Source organism: Saccopteryx bilineata, chromosome X (assembly GCF_036850765.1).
Source record: "Saccopteryx bilineata isolate mSacBil1 chromosome X, mSacBil1_pri_phased_curated, whole genome shotgun sequence".
Taxonomy (NCBI): domain Eukaryota; kingdom Metazoa; phylum Chordata; class Mammalia; order Chiroptera; family Emballonuridae; genus Saccopteryx; species Saccopteryx bilineata.
In genome coordinates this window covers 78,444,389-78,462,175 of record NC_089502.1, presented here as the reverse complement: position 1 = coordinate 78,462,175, position 17,787 = coordinate 78,444,389, and the positions used below count along the sequence as shown (strand labels likewise).

Here is a 17,787-nt window from a genome sequence, read left to right as displayed (position 1 = left end):
CCAGGGATAGAACATTCCAGGTGGAAGGTTGCAAGTACAAAGTAGGAAGAAGCCCTAAGAAGGAAAAATGGCTCATGTGTTCCAGCAACACAGAGATGCCCCATATGGCTAGAACAGAGTGAGTAAAAACGATTGTGGTAGGAGACAGGAGACAGACCCTGTAGGGCTTGATAGCTAAGTAATTCAGACTTTATTGTAGATGTGGTTGAAAGCTATAGAGGGTTTTGAGCATAGGACTGATGTGTTCTGGCCTAAGGTTTAACAAACTACTCTGGCTGCTATAGGATGGTGATGTAAGAGGTGATAGTGGTTTGAAGTAATGTTATAGCGGTGAAGGATAGAGGGAAGTGGGTGGATTGTAATATATTGTGGAGGCAGAATTCACAGGACTTTCCAATGGATTGAAAGAGAGGTTGTAAATAAAGGAATAAATGAAAATAACCCCAATCAATGTCATAAAGAAAAAAAGCATGTGAGGGAACTGTTCTGTATCTGTGCTGTCCAATATAGTCAACACTAGCCACACGTGGCTATTCAAGTCAATTAGAATTAAATAAAATTTAAAGTTCAGTTTCTCGGTTAGACATTTCAAGTGCTCAGTAGCAACATGTAACTGGTGGCTACCATATAGGCAGTCCCCAGGTTACGAACAAGATAGGTTGTTTAAGTTTGAAATGTTTAAGTATTTATATGCACAGAAAGGTAAAAATAAATACCATACTAAGACAAACATCTTCTAAGTTGTATTTAATAGGTAAATGTACTTGTTCCAACTTACATGCAAATTCAAATTCAACTTAGGAACAAACTACAGAATCTATTTCATTCATGACCCAGGGACTGCCTGTATTGCGCAGCACTGATATAAAACACTTCTATCATCAAAGAAAGTTATATTGAAACAATGCTGCTCTGCATTAAAAAAAAACTAAAAAAAATTTTTAAAAACCTAAATATTACAGGAATAAAAAGACAAGCCACAGAGAGAAATAGTTACAAAACCCATATCCAACAAAGAACTAGTATCCAAAATATACAAAGGCCTGACTGGGCAGTGGTACAGTGGATAGAGTGTCGGATTGAGATGTGGAAGACCCAGGTTTGAGACCACAAGTTCGCCAGCTTGAGAGTGGGCTCATCTGGTTTGAGCGAGGCTCACCAGCTTGAGCTGAAAGTCGCTGGCTTGAGCAAGGGGCCAGTCAGTTTGCTGTACTCCCCCCCCCCCAGTCAAAGCACATATGAGAAAGCAATCAATGAACAACTGGGGTGCCACAACGAAGAATTGATGCTTCTCATCTCTCTCCCTTCCTGCCTGTCCCTGTCTCTGTCTCTGTCACAAAATAAATTTAAAAATAGAATTAAAATGCTTTAAAAAATATACAAAGAACTCTTAAAAGTCAACAAGAAAACAAACACCCTAACACCCTGACCAGTTTTCTCAGTCGATAAAGCATCAGCCCGGCGTCTGGATGTCCTGGGTTTGATTCCCAGTCAGGGCACAGCTGAGAAGTGACCATCTGCTTCTCTTCCCCTCCCTCTCTCCCTTCTCTCTCTCTTCCCCTCTTGCAGCAAGTGGCTCACTCGATTGATTTGATCATTGGCCCCAGATAGAGGTTGCTGGGTGTATCTCAGTCAGGGTGTATGAGGGAGTCTGTCTCACTATCTCCCCTCCTCTCACTTAAAACACACACACACACACACAATTTAATTTAAAGAAATGGATCAAAAACTTTAACAGAAACCTGACCAAACAATATATACAAATGGCAAGTAAGTGTATGATAATATGCTTTCTATCATGTCACTAAGGAATTGAATGATGGAATAGCACTACACACCTATTATAATAGCTAAAAACCAAGCACTAACAGTACCAGATGCTGGCAAGGATGTGAAGCAACAAGAGCTCTCATTCATTGCTGGTGGGAATGTAAAAGGATGCAGTCACTTTGGAAGACACTTTGGCAGTTTCTTACAAAGCTAAACATAGTTTTAACATATGATCCAGCAATTGTGCTCCTTGCTATTTACTCAAATAAGTGGAAAACTTATGTCCACACAGAAACTTGCACATGAATGTTTATAACAGCTTTATTCATATTGCCAAAACTTGGTAACAACCAAGTTGTCCTTCATTAGGTGAATGGATAAACAAACTGGTACATCCAGACAATGGAATATTTTTCCGAGCTAAAAGAAATGAGCTATCAAGCTACAAAAAAAAAAAAAAAAAATGTGGAGGGAACTTAAATGAGTATTGCTATGTGAATGAAGCTAGTGTGAAAAGACTACATGCTGTATGATTTCAACCATAAGATATTCTGGAAAATGCAAAATTATAGAGACAGTAAAAAGATTCGTGATTGCCAGGACTTTGGGGGAAGAAAGGAAAAGAAAAGATGAATAGACGGAGCACAGCTTTTTTAAGGGCAGTATAACTATTCTGTATGATACTACAATAGTAGATACATGTCATTATACGCTTTTCAAAACTCAGAAAATTGTAGAACACCAAGAATGAACCCTAATGGAAGCTATGGACTTTGCTTACTAATAAAGTACCATTATTCATTCATCAACTGTAACAAATGCACCACACTAATGCAAGATGTTAATAATAAGGGAAACTACCTACCAGGGGAAGAGGGAAGCAGGGGGGATACAAGAGCTCTCTGTACCTTCTTCCCAGTTTTTCTGTAAACCTAAAACTGCTCTAAAAATAAAGTCTATTAATTAAAAAAGATTAAAGAGAGTGCTCACTAACATCTTACTTGGCAAAGAATAAACACTCCATAAGTGTTTATTGAATAAAAAGATGAACAAGTGAGTCAGTCAGTTGATGAATCAGTAAAACCCAGACCTCCTGAGTCCCAATTCAATATTATTTCTTATACATCAGAGGTAGAATGACAATATAATTTATTGTCCAAACCAAGATGTTTGAGAATGGAATAAGGTTCCATAGATGTAAGTCAAAACCGTCCCAGAGATCACAAACTGGGAGCCCATGAGCCATATCTTGTCTCAAAAATTGTTTTGTTTGGCTTCACATACTTATGTCCCACACAACGTTCTTTTTTTATTATTTTAGTTAGAAAATTATATTTAACAGGGTGACATTGATCAATAAAAGTACATAAATTGCAGATAAACATTTCTATAGCATTTGAACTGTTGATTATGTTGTATACCCACCACCCAAAGTTAAATCATTTTCCAATACCTCATATTTGTCCCTCTTTTACATCTTTCCCCCCATCCCTTCCCACACATCCCCCTCCTCTATATCCCTTTCCCCCACATACTCTTCCCCCTGGTAATCACTTCATGGAGCCAAAAACACACAATGGAGAAAAGAAAGCCTCTTCAATAAATGGTGCTGGAAAAATTGGAAAGCCACATGCAAAAGAATGAAACTTGACTATAGTTTGTCCCCCTGCACAAAGATTAATTCAAAATGGATCAAAGACCTACATATAAGATCTGAAACAATAAATTACATAGGAGAAAACATAGGTACTAAGCTCATGGACCTTGGCCATAGAGAACAATTTATGAATTTGACCCCAAAGGCAGAAGTAAAGGCAAAAATAAATGAATGGGACTATATCAAACTAAAAAGCTTCTGCACAGCAAAAGAAACTGACAACAAAACAAATAGGCAGCCAACTAAATGAGAGATGATATTTGCAAACAACAGCTCCAATAAGGGGTTAATATCCAAAATATATATATAAAAAAAGCTCAGCAGCAACATTCTTCAAAATTTCAAATCAGGGCCCTGGCCGGTTGGCTCAGTGGTAGAGCATCGACCTGGCGTGCGGAAGTCCCGGGTTCGATTCCAGGCCAGGGCACACAGGAGAGGCGCCCATCTGCTTCTCCACCCCTCCCCCTCTCCTTCCTCTCTGTGTCTCTCTTCCCCTCCCGCAGCCGCAGCCGAGGCTCCATTGGAGCAAAACATGGCCCGGGCACTGGGGATGGCCCTGTGGCCTCTGCCCCAGGCTCTAGAGTGGCTCTGGTCGCAACAGAGCGATGCCCCGATGGGCAGAGCATTGCCCCCTGGTGGGCGTGCCGGGTGGATCCCAGTCGGGCGCATGCGGAAGTCTGACTGTCTCCCCGTTTCCAACTTCAGAAAAATACAAAAGAAAAAAAAATTCAAATCAGTTGTCCACATTTAACGCTGTGGAAATTCTGTATTAAAATGTAAATTTATCACATCTTTTGAAAAATAGAAAGTTATTGGCCCACATTCTTGCACAGTTGTGAATGGCTAGAGCTGAGTAGCAGCTGCCCTCCATGTGAATATGTATCTTACTGTTAGCCACAAACCCCACCACTCCCTTTTGTATCTCTTATTCTAGGCCAAGTGTGAGTTTTCATTTATCATGTCACTTATACCATTTTGGTTTTGTTTTCTTTTGTAATACAGTTAAGAAAAAGAAGAACTATTTCCTATACTCATATCATGATTCAAAGTAGGAAAAAGAAAAAAGAAGGATCAAGAAGTCTCCATATAGCCCTGGTCAGATAGGTCAGTTGGTTAAAGCATCATCTCAATGCACAGAGGTTGCCAGTTCGATCCCCGGTCAGGGCACATACAAGAACAGATTAGTATTTCTTTCTCTCTTTCTCTCTGTCTCTCTCCTTTCCTCTATCTCTAAAATCAATAAATTAAATATATATATATATATATATATAATTTAAAAAAAGAAGGCTCCATATATCTTGCCCCCAGTCTGCTGTACTCACATATGGTACATTATTGGTGTCTATAAGCATTTGACTTTACCCTTCTGATTTATACACTGTATCTCCCCAGACCCCAGAAATGCTGGCCTTTAGAATTTTCTCAGGCTACCACCCACTGCTGGAAAAACTAGAAGTGAGGGGAAAACAATGGGCATTATTTAAGCTTGCATTTTTATTGTTACCCAAACTCAATATTGCTCAGCATCAACTTTTGGTGGAAATCTTTTCTGTTGTTTTTCTTAATTGCCTCCAAATGTAACTGGAGAGTGAGACAGAGCAGCAAAGAATAGAGCACCCACCTTTCCTTTTTGTAAACATGTGTTGTTAGAATACTTGGACATTGAATTATGTTTATCCTTGCATCTACTCATTCTAGCTATACCCACAGATGGTAAGACCCTAGTGTCAGCATAAGGATCCCCTGTAGGTTTTCTTCAGCAGAGGCAACAACACAAGCAAAGACCAATGCAGAGACAGGAAAGTATGGATAAGGCAAGGTTAAGTTGTGTTGTACTTCATTCATAGGTAGTTGGGAGCTGCTGAAGTTTTGTGTGTTTTCTTGGAGGCAGGGGAGGCATGTGGTCATAGCTATCAAATTGGGTGGGTAACAGCTCCAGTTAAGAGCACCAGTTAAGAAGCTGTTGCAGTGAACTGAATAATGAGAGAGAGAACTAAAGTGGACACAGTGGAACAGAAAGGAGAGGGCAGATTTGAAAGACATCTTGAGGTTAAGCTTGGCAACTCATAAAATGTGGAGGAGGCTTGAAATAAGAGATGAATAATCAAAGATTATCTACAGCTTGGGAGCTTAGAGGTTTGACACACCAAAAGCATGACCCCCCAAAATTAACTTTTGCTTTGCAAGAATTAAGAGAATAAAGATACAAGTTACACACTGATATAAAATATTTACAGATTATATATCAAACAACAAATTTGTATCTAGAATATATAAAGAACTCTCCAAACTCAACAGTAAAAATCCAATTAGCAAAAGACATAAAGAGGATGTCCAGACAGCAAATAAGCACATAAAAAGATGTTCAACATCGTTTGCCATTAAAAAATGCAGATTGAGACCACAGTGAGAGATCCCTACACAGCTATCAGGATGGCCAAAATAAACACTAGTGACACCACCAAATACTGACAAGAATGGTGAGAAAGTAGATCAGTCCGATATTGTGGATGGGTATACAAAATGCTACAACCACTCTGGAAAACAGTCTGACAGTTTCTTATAAAACTAAATATGCAACTTTTATACATCCCAGCAACTGCACTCTTCGGCATTTATCCCAGAGAAATAAAAACCATGTTCACACAAAAACTTATACATGAATGTTCATAGCAGCTTCATATGTGAGAACCAAAAACTGGAAGCACCCAGATGTCCTTCAATGGCTGAATAATTAAACTGTTCTACATCCATACCATGGCATTGCTACTGTGCAATAAAAAGGTACAAAGTTAATGCACACAACTTGGGTGCATCTTAAGGGCAGTATACTGAGTGAAAAAGCCAATCTAAAAAAGTTGTATAGCCTGACCTGTGGTGGCGCAGTGGATAAAGCGTCGACCTGGAATGCTGAGGTCGCCGGTTCGAAACCTGCACTTGTCTGGTCAAGGCATATATGGGAGTTGATGCTTCCTGCTCCTCCCGCCTCTCTCTCTCTCTCTCTCTCTCTCCTCTCTAAAATGAATAAATTAATAAAAATAAAAAATAAAAAAGTTGTATACTGTATGATTCCATTTATATAACATTCTCAAAATTATAAAACTGGAGACCAATTTAATGATTTTCAGGGTTTGGCAGGGTGGGAGGTGGAGGACTACTGTAACAAGGTAGCATGAGAGAGATCTTTGTGGTGATAGAACAGTTTTGAATTTCCTTGTGCGAGGATTACATATAGACTTGTGATAAAATTGCAGAGAATTATATACATTTGCATGCCCACACACACACACACACGCACATGCACACACACATACACAAATGAGTACATGCAGAACTGGTGAAATGTGAATAAGGTCTGTTACTAATGCCTATGTCAATTTCCTAGGTCCATTTTTTTGTTGATTTTTACAGAGAGAGGAAGAGACAGAGAAGGACATCAATTTGTTGTCCCACTTATTCATGCTGTCATTGGTTGATTCTTTTATGTGCCCTGACCAGGGAACCCACAACCTTGGCATGTCAGGATGATGCTGTAACCAACTGAGCTACATAGCCAGGACTCAATTTCCTAGTTTTGATATTAAATAATAATTATGTAAGATTTTGCCACTTGGAGAAACTTGATGGAATGTACCTCTTGGTACTTCTTTTTTTTGTAACTTCCTGTAAATCTATAGTAATTAAAAAATTACAAAGTGAAGGACCCAAATAAAAAGGAATGAATTATTGACCTACCAAAAATTTTGCATGAAATTCAAAGGCATTATCCTGCAAGCAGTTTCAAAATGTTACACACTGTTGATTCCATTTATATGACATTCTCCAAAAGACAGCACTTATAGCCTGACAAGGTGGTGGTGCAGTAGATAGAGCATTGGACTGGGACACAAAGGATTCAGGTTCAAAATTCCAAAGTCGCCGGCTTGAGTGCAGGCTCATCCACCTTGAGCACAGGTTCATCCAGCTTGAACACGGGCTCACCAGCTTGAGCACGGGATCACTGGCTTGAGCATGGGATCATACACATGACTCTATGGTCGCTGGCTTGAGCCCAAAGGTCGCTGGCTTAAAACCCAAGGTCACTAGCTTGAGCCTAAGGTCACTGGCTTGAGCAAGGGGTCACTCACTCTGCTGGAGCACCCCCCCCCCAAGTCAAGGCACATATCAGAAAGCAGTCAATGAACAACTAAGGTGCCACAATGAAGAACTGATGCTTCTCATCTCTCTCCCTTCCTGTCTGTCTGTCCCTATCTGTTCCTCTCTCTGTCTCTCTCTCTCTTTCTGTCTCTGTCACAAAAAAAGACAGTACTTATAGAGATAGAGAATAGGTAAATGGTTGCCAGGTGGTAAGGATGGGGTAGGATAAACTACAAAAGGATAGAACAGGGAATTTTGGAGGTTGATGGAACTGTTCTGTGTCATAAATCTATGCATGTGTTAGAAATCATAAAACTGAACATACAAAAAAGTCAATTGTTCTGCATGTTAATTTAAAATTAAAATTAGAACCAGATAGGTAGTGAGTGCTAATTTGGTTTTTTTTCTTTCTTTCTTCCTTTCTTTCATTCATTCATTTATAGTCATTTATTGAGCACATACTTTGTTTGAGGCACTGTACTAGACTTTGGAGATCAACCAAAAATAAGACAGCCCAGGTCCCTGCCCTCAAGGAACATTCTTCCTATTTCAGAGGAGAAATGGTTAGTAGGGGTTGGAGCCCAGTGTTTCTTATTGGGGAAGTGAAGCAAGTAGAACACTGCAGAAAAACCAAGTGAGAAAACTTTCCATTCCTAGAGCCTACTCCTATAAGATTTCAAGTGGTCACTTGTCCCTCAAAGATTCTTAGGCCCAAAGGAAAGGAAAAGCCCCCAATTTATATTTCATAGATATTCATAAGAGAAAATACTAGGAGGGTGTAACCTGCTAAAGGGGAAGAAAAATTGGGAGTGGAGGAAGATTTGATGCAGTTACTGAAGTGTAAACTCTGAATAGTGTTGCATGAATTTGTGTATGTGTGTGCATATGTTTCTGTATGTGTGTGTGTCTTAAAACAATCATTTAGCTCATGACTCTGTAGATTGGTAATTGAGCTGGGCTCAGCTGGGCAGTTCTTCTGCTGATTTGGGCTGGGTTCAACCAGCACCGCAGTCAGTTGGCTGTCAAAAGCCTCAGTCACATGTCTGATAGGTGACTGGTGCTTGCTTGGGTAACTGGGCCATATGTCTCTTACCAACCAGCAGGCTAGCCAGGGCTTGCTGGTTCATATGCTAGGGTCTCTTGGTTCCCCAAAACAGCAAAAGAACAAGTTCCAGCATGCAAGTGCTTTTTCTTTAACAGCTTTATTGAGGTGTAATTCACATATGTTACCTGAGTTTGAATTTTGTTTTCTCTCCTGTTTGCAGGGAATCTGAAGCATGTGGTCTAGTTGACAAAAAGAGATCAGGTTTCCAGAGCCGAAGAGCAGTGCCTATAATGAAGACAGCGTGTTTATGTGAACAGTGTGTGGAATTTGTGACTGCAGGGAAAATTTGGAAAAAATTGCTTCCTGAAAATTTCCAAGGGGCACCGAGTGGCAGCTGGCCTCCTGGGGTGAGGCAGGCAGGCATCCCAGAGGCTTAAGTAGGCCTAGGGGAAAAGGGAGATTTCCAAAATTTAAAGTGCTTATTTTTTAAAATACACATATATACACACACTCACACATACCGTTTATAATCTTTGAAAATTATTTTTAAGCAAGTTGGGGAGGGGGTATTTTTATTTTCTTAAAGGAAACAGATCAGAAATTAGAGGAAAGCATGTAGGTTTAGTCAACAGTTTGTGGGGTCAGGGGGAGCTGAAAGGCAGGGTTTGGGCCTTGGGACCATCCAAGTGTACCCTTTGTGAAGGGGAATGGTAATAGATTGGGAGGTGGGAAGAAGTCCACTGCTGTTATTTTTAGGATTATTGATCAATTTTGTTTTTAATAAAATCTTTGAAAACCTACCTCTTTGTCCTGTTGTCCTCATTTAAAGTACAGCTGACAGCACACAACTCTAAACATTCCCTCTTCCAAAAGTGTCAAGAATAACCATGCTGGTTCCATGTTCTGCTCTGGTCCAGCCTAGGAAGCTAACTCTGAGTGCTGGACCTCACTGAGAAACTAATGTGTCCCCACTAAGTCCTGGGAACAGAAGACTAAGTTCTGTCTGTGCTAAGGCACATCTATGGATTGCAGGAATACAGGTGCTGTAACCATGGGGAGGGTCTTGTTGGCACCCAGGGAGGATCGATCCCTGCCTGAGGAGCAACTCAGGGATGGGAAGGGCATGTGGCATGTCACATCAAAGAGGGGCACTTTGATGATTAGAAAGCTGGGTTCACTAGCTTGAGTGCGGGGTCACTGGCTTAAGCCCAAAGGTCTCTGTCAAGTGTAGACAGTCAGCACACTTGATGAAAATGTGTTACAGTTGTGATGCATTCATGTTACTGTAACCTTGGGAAGAAGGCAGGATAGCAAAATGGGAATGGGGTAATGAGAGAAAAATGAGGAAGCCAAACATCATAACTTTGTAACTTGGCTCCCCAAATATTTATGAAGCTCCTTCAGCTACTCGGTCTGGGATAAGAGAAAAGGACACAGCCCCATCCTGCCCATCTAGGAACTCCCAGACAAGACAAAGGAGGAAGGAAAGAATTAGATCCCAATATGTTTCATGCTCTGTCACCAACCTGAACTCAGAGCGGTGGGAGCACTGAGGACAGAGCAAGTCGCCCTACCAAGGTAGCATCCGGGAGAGGTTCAAAAGGGATGATATTTGAACCGAGCCTTGTAGGGTAAGTTGTATTTCTTTAGGCCACTGAGCAGGGGAGGGCTTTCCACTGAAGGCAGTGGAAAAAGCCTTGAACATGTCCCGTGATGGGAATAGCCAAGCTTTTATTAAACAGCATTGGAGCCTGACCAGGTGGTGGCTCAGTGGATGGAGCATCGGACTGGGATGTGGAGGGCCCGAGTTCGAGACCCTGAGGTCGCCAGCTTGAGCGCAGGCTCATCGGGTTTGAGCAGGGCTCACCAGCTTGAGCCCAAGATTGCTGGCTTACGTAGGGGGTCACTTGGTCTGCTGTAGCCCCCTAGTCGGAGCACATGTGAGAAATCAATCAATGAACAACTAAGGAGCCACAGTGAAGAATTGATGTTTCTCATCTCCCTTCCTGTCTGTCCCTATCTGTCCCTCTCTCTGACTCTCTCTGTCTCTCCCAAAAGAAAAAATAAATAAAAATAAATAAAAATATTTCTATACATTTAAAAATAATAAATAAACAGCATTGGGGTGCCTGGTCATCTGGGAATACCAGTCACTTCAAATGCCACTATTCTAATTATATATTCTCAGCTTCAGGGCAGTTTGACTTATACCAAAAAGAAGGAGTATTAAAAAATAGAAGAGGAGGCCCTGGCCAGATGGCTCAGTGGTAGAGCATCGGCCTTTCATGCAGGAGTCCTGGGTTCGATTCCTGGCCAGGGCACACAGGAGAAGCACCCATCTGCTTCTCCACCCCTCCCCCTCTCCTTCCTCTCTGTCTCTCTCTTCCCCTCCCGCAGCAAAGGCTCCATTGGAGCAAAGTTGGCCCAGGCACTGAGGATGGCTCTGTGGCCTCTGCCTCAGGCACTAGAATGGCTCTGGTTGCAACAGAGCAACCCCCCAGATGGGCAGAGCATCGCCCCCTGGTGGGCATGCTGGGTGGATCCCGGTCGGGAGTATGCCGGGGTCTGTCTGACTGCCTCCCCGTTTCCAACTTCAGAAAATACAAAAAAAAAAAACCCACCAAAAAATAGAAGAGGAGGTAGGCACTGAATGGGGTAGTTGAGGGTGGGGGGAGGCCAAGGAAAGGAAATGGGAACCCTGAATACCCAGCCTGCAAGAAACCATCCACCAAGGTCTGTCATCTCAAAGGCTCCCTTTCCTAATGCTTTGTAAGGGACCCACACCCATAGTCATCACCCAAATTCCTATAAAGACCTCAGTCCTGAGGGGCAACCACCTGGTAAAGTGGTGAGTAACTAGTGATCCATTTTCCTTTCAAGGAACGGGCTCCTGTTGCTTAGGCCAATGAGGTGGTGTTTTCTGTTAAGAACAAAGCAGACTGCTTTTCATTAGATTCTTTTTTTTTTCATTAGATTCTTGTTGTAAAAAAGTAGGCTTAAAGAATCTCATAGATAGAACTAGAAAAAAGTTTAAATTTTTTTATTTAAAAAGAAATACTCAAAGGTGGGCATGGCATACATGAAGCAAGGAAGGCAGATTAAGAGTTGCCCTGCTCAAGTCTAAACTCATCAAGTTTGTACACTTGAAATATGTGCAGCTTTTCATTGACCTGGGACACTGAGGTCCCAGGTTTGAAACCCCGAGGTTGCCGGCTTGAGCACAGGCTCACCAGCTTGAGTGTGTGGTCACTGGCTTGAGCATAGGATCATAGACATGAACCCATGGTCACTAGCTTGAGCCCAAAGGTCTCTGGCTTGAAGCCCAAGATCGCTAGCTTGAGCCCAAGGTCACCAACTTGAGCAAGGGGTCACTGAGTCAGCTAGAGCCCGCCCCCACACACACACCCCATCAAGGCATGTATGAAAAGCAATCAATGAGCAATTAAAGTGATGGCAGCTACGAGTTGATGCTTTTCATCTCTATTCCTTCCCCCCCTCTCAAAAAACATATATATAGCTCTTGGTATATCAATTATACCTCACTACAGGTGTAAGAAACAGAACCACTCTGCTGAGAGTTATAAGTACCTAGAAGGAAAAAAAGAGACTGGAAGGAAATACACCAGAGTATTGACTGAGTTGAGCTTCTGTGAAGGAAGATGGTATAAGGATGGTTTTATTTTTTTTTTCTTTCTACTTTTCAATATTTTCCAAAATTTCTCTAGTAAGCATGGTCTAGTTTTATAATAGTAAAAATAAATCAATAAGCTTAAAAAATTATCTGCAAGGCCCTGGCTGATGCTGCATTAGTTGGAGCATCATTCAGATGCACAAAGGTTGCAGGTTTGATCCCCAGACAGGGCACATACAGGAACAGATCAATGTCTCTGTCTCTTTCCCCTCTCTCCCTTCTTCTTTCTCTAAAATCAATATATAAATTTATTTATTTATTTATTTATTTATTTATTTATTTACTTTTTGCAGAGACAGAGAGATTCAGAGAAAGGGACAGACAGGAAGGGAGAGAGATGAGAAACATCAATTCTTCGTTGCGGCTCCTTAGTTGTTCATTGATTGAGTTCTCAGATGTGCCCCGACCGGGGGTGGGGGGCTACAACAGACTGAGTGACCCCTTGCTCAAGCTGGTGAGCCTTGCTCAAACCAGATGAGTCTGCGCTCAAGCTGGCGACCTCTGGGTCTCAAACCTGGGTCCTCCACATCCCAGTCCGACACTGCGCCACCACCTGGTCGGATTAAATTTAAAATTTTTGATCTGCAGGTAAAGTTACAGATCAAAGTGAATTCAAGACACCCACTGAGGAAGAAAAGTTTGTGCTCAGGCCCCGGGGCTGTTCTAACTACCCAGGTATTTCTGAGCTGGCAAGAAAGAGCAGTCAGGCTGGATGGCTTCTAATTTCCAATTCACTGGGCCAGAGAGAGTCTTTAAAGATAAGGTGGTTAGAGGGCGGGAACTTTGTGCCCAGTGTGAGCCTGTCTTCCCTTCAGAAAACCGTTACCTTTGTGCCAGCAAGGACCAACCACAACAATCATAATAATAATGCAAAACAAACATTGGAATATGCCTCATTTTACAAATCACTTACATTTTTACCATGTCACTATCCATCCTGCTGAGTGGGTATTATCATCCCCACTTCATAGATGAACAAACTGAGGTTACAAACTATGAAGTAACTTACCAGGTTTTAAGTGAAAGAGCCAGGAAGCAAACCCAGCTGGCACTGCAAGTTCCCTTACATTTTCCACTGCCCCATACCTAGTGCCACTAAAATATTTTTACACTGTGACTTTGGAGTAAACCACTTTCTTATTGCGCCCAAAGTCCAAGCTGGACCAAACCACACGCTGCTCCCAGGGCCTCACCACACGACAACATTAATTAGTTATGCACTTTTCACAAGTTATTTGATCTTTCTGGGTTTATTTCCTTGCCTATAAAGTGAGGCAAATAGTTCTTTCACTTCATGGGCTATTGTGAGTACCTAATAAATTAGCACAGATGAAAAGACTATGAAAAAAGTCTAAAGCAGTGTGTGCAGGAGGGACTGCCATGAAAAGGCCTACCCCTGAGGAAAGCTCAGTGCTCACAGGAGTCCCCTGGCCTCCACTTTCTCCAAGGCTCACATGGGGGCCAGAGAGATAGAGAGAGAAGAAGTTTAGCTGTGCCTGAAACTCAAGGGTTAATAAAATAACAATTTAAAAAATATACATATATGAGGTCGCCGGTTCGAAACCCTGGGCTTGCCTGGTCAAGGCATATATGGGAGTTGATGCTTCCAGCTCCTCCCTTCCTTCCCTCTCTGTCTCTCTCTCTCCCTCTCTCTCTCCTCTCTAAAATGAATTTAAAAAATTAAAAAATATACATATATATGATATATATATATTGGATATGACCTATATTTGCTTAAAACATCTTTGGAAAGCTACACAAGAAACTGGGACACCTCATTTGCCTCCAGGCAGGGGAAGCAGGTGGCAAGTGGCAGGGAAGTAAGGGAGACTCGCACTATGTTCCTTTTTGTACCTTTTGATTTTTGAACCACATGAATGCGTTACCTGGTCCAAAAAAGTAAATAAATAATTTTTTTAAGGCAACGAAAAAATCCCAAGCCAGTTTCCCTTTGGGGGAGTGGATCTGCCTCTGTGGCATTTATCACGAGCTGTCAGAGAGAGAGCAGTAGCTTTCCAATTCTGTATTTAAAAGATTCTTTCTAAGGCAGAAAGACTTCCTTATAAGAAAATTAAATTTTGTCATTCAACAAAAAAGGAAGAAAGGGAAAGAAGAGGAGGACAGCAAGAAGGAAGAGAAAGAAGGAAAACAAACAACTAAGTAGACCAAGAGAGTTTTGACATCTTTAAACCCCTGCACAGAAACTTTCAGCAGATCCTCCTCCCCTGTCTTTGCCAATAGCAAGTCTCCAAACCTCCTGCACAGTGCTGGGCCCCAAGCTGACCTGAAGAGCCTTGGCATGCATGCAACACAGACACTTGGGCTTCAAACTAGATAGGTTTAAGTCCTTTCCTTGTCACTTACTAGCTACGTGATGTTGGCCAAGTAACTCACTCTCTCTAAACCTAAGTATCATCTATCAAATGGGGATAAAACCTGTACCTACTTCATGAGGTAGTTTCAAGGGAGCAAAGAGATAATGAAGGGAGGCACATATTAGCTATTAATATTAGACACTGTTTTTGCCCTAAATGTGAACCCAATCTGATCAGACAATCTTCCTGTGGTTCCCTGGCCTCAGGAACCAAGAAACTGATGTGCAAATCCACGTGACTGTGCATTTGTACATTCTTCTGAGGCAAGGAGCCAGACCTATCATCAGATTCTCAACACTCAAAAGGGATTTTATGATCCTCCAAAGGATGAGATCTACAAATGTAAAGGTAAAGACAGACATAAAGCCTGCTAAAACAAGGGCCCTTCACTTTAGGGTCTCTGCACATACAGGTTCTTCTGCCTGGAATGCCCAGATCTTTCCCAGACTATCTCTTTCTCATTCAGTTCTCAGCCACAATCTCACTACATCAGTAAAATACCCCGGCCATCCCATCCAAAAGTAGCCAACCTGCTCTCTCTATTCCAAAGCATCAGATATTTTTCCACCAGTTATAATTATCTTATTTATGTTTTATTGATTCTACACACACACATGCATGCACACATACACATACACACACACTCTTTAGGAGTGTAGGAGCTTGGGAAGTTTGATTATTGTATCCTTCCCTAGTGCCTGGCATGATACTTGGCACCTTGAATTCTCAAAACATATTTATGGAATGGTAGAACTATATGTACAAACAAAATGTCTTATATTCTGAATATTATAGGACACAGAGGAGGGACAACTCATATAGACTGGGGCAATTCTGAGGACTACAAGCAAGCAATCACACTCAAGCTGATCTTGAGCCAGATGACAGGGACATGCATTCTAGGCAAAGGTACATGAAATTTAGAGAAGTAACAAGCAGTTCAGTGTTGCCGGAACAGAGAATATTAGATAATAGTCAAACAAACCAACTACAAAAAGATATTTTAAAAACAGTAAGGGAAATTCTTAAATGGGCTATGTGATGTTAAGAAATTACTTAAATAGGTAAAAGAATTAAGAAAGAAAAACTCGTAAACAACAGTATGGTGATCACCAGAGGGAAAAGGGATGGTAGTGGTAGGGGAGGGTAAAGGGGGATAAATGGTGATGGAAGGAGATTTCACTTGGGGTGGTGAACACACAGTACAGATGATGTATTATAGAATTGTACACATGAAACCTATATAATTTTATTAACCATCATCCCAGTATAGTCAACAAAAACATTTTTTCAAGAAAAATTATTGGCCTGACCTGTAGTGGCGCAGTGTATAGAGTGTTGACCTTTAATGCTGAGGTCGCTGGTTCAAAACCTACACTTGTCTGGTCAAGGCATATATTGGAGTTGATGCTTCCCACTCCTCTCTCTTTCTCCTCTCTAAAATGAGTAAATAAATAATAAAAAAGAAAGATAATTTTGTTAAGTACAATAACAGCATGGCAATTATATATTTAAGTCTTCATCTGTTAGAGATACAAAGTAAAGTATTGACAGGTAAAATAATACATTTAAAGTTTATTTTAAAATACTTCAGAGAGGGAAATATGTATGTGTGTGGCAGCAGGTAGTGTGTGGAAATAAATGAAACAATTTTAAAGATGTAGATGGTTGTTGAAGTTGGTTTGGTGGACACATGGAGGTTGAATATACTATTCTCTCTACCTTTGTATGTTTTTAAATCTCCAAAATAAAAAGTTAAGATATTTGTTACTGAATGACATGAAGTAAAATAACAGGGGCCAGATCACAAAGGGCCTCTTTTGCAAGGTAGAGGAGGCTGGACTTGATCCTGCAGGTAAGGGAGTCATCAAAGACATTTAAACCAAAGAGTGCTTTAATGACATTTACATCTTAAAAAGACTGTTCAAGCTACTAGGACAATAGAAATGAACTTGCTAAATAAAGCCCAGCTCCAAAGTGGTTACCTATAAGAAGCCTCTATTTACCTCAGAGTCCCAGGGCCTTCCTCCCTTAGCCTATAGTTTCTTTCTTTTTACCACTTACTTGATGAGAAAAAAAAAACAGTTTAATGGAAATACACTGTTAATATATGCAATATATTAAAAACAGTATTAAATGCAATACAGATAATGATTCCCTCATAATATTACACCTCAGTAGTAATCACTGTTAGAATTTTGGTGTTTATCTCTCTAGAAATTTTTTTCATTTATTCCGTAAATACTTATTGAACACCTACTATGTACCATGCACTGTATCTAGCACTGGGGTTACATCTGCGGACAAAATAGAAAACAATCTCTGTCTCTATAGATCTGGCATTACACATATATTGCCATGTGACTTTTACATGAATGTAGTCATACAGTTTGGTAACCTGCCTTATCTCACTTTATTATATGCCATAAACAGCCTTCCATATCAATCCACAAAAAGACATTTTATTTATATTTTATTATGACGTATTTCAAACATACCAAAAAGATGGCACATTGATTCCTTAAAGTGGTCACATTATATGGATGCTTCAAAGTTTAACTTGTCCCCTAATACTAAACATTAAGAATTTTCTCATTTTTTTCTTTACAAATAAAAACACTGCACAACAACAAGTATACTAGAGCAAATAAATTCAGCAAAGTTGAAGGTTACAAGGTTAACAAACAAAAAGCAGTTGTGTTTCTATATCAATGAACAATCTGAAAAGGAAATTAGAAAAACAATTCTATTCACAATAACATCTGAAAGAATAAAATGCTTAGGAATAAGCTTAACCAAGGAGGCCCTGGTAGGTTGGCTCAGTGGTAGAACATTGGCCTGGCGTGTGGAAGTTCCGGGTTTGAGCCCAGTCAGGGAACACAGAAGAAATGACCACCTGCTTCTCCACCCCTCCCTCTTCTCTCTCTCTCTCTCTCTATTTCTCTCTCTTCCCCTCCTGAAAGCATGGCTCCATTGGCTTGAGCGATGGCCTTAAGCACTGAGGATGGCTTCATGGCCTCCATCTCAGGCACTAAAAAATGGTTCCTGTTGTAACCAAGTAGTGGTCCTAGAGGGGCAGAGCATCAGGCTTGCCTGGTGGATTCTCGTCCGG

General features: G+C 40.9%; 1 protein-coding gene and 1 non-coding gene across 5 annotated transcripts in view; both read left to right on the top strand.

Moving 5' to 3' along the window:
* Window positions 1-9,401, top strand: part of HDAC8 (histone deacetylase 8) — a 290,590-nt gene extending 281,189 nt beyond the window's left edge. For 2 of the 4 annotated variants that reach the window (XM_066249901.1, XM_066249900.1), the window contains one exon: window positions 8,830-9,401. In XM_066249901.1, the coding sequence (XP_066105998.1) occupies window positions 8,830-9,046 (217 nt within the window). In that variant the 3' untranslated portion in view covers window positions 9,047-9,401. The remainder of the gene's footprint in view (window positions 1-8,829) is intronic. The other 2 variants (XM_066249904.1, XM_066249902.1) reach the window with 2 other exon arrangements.
* A 1,453-nt stretch (window positions 9,402-10,854) lies between these two features.
* TRNAE-UUC (transfer RNA glutamic acid (anticodon UUC)) lies at window positions 10,855-10,930 on the top strand. Its single transcript has one exon. It is a non-coding gene; the product is annotated as a tRNA-Glu (tRNA).
* Window positions 10,931-17,787: the final 6,857 nt, after the last annotated feature.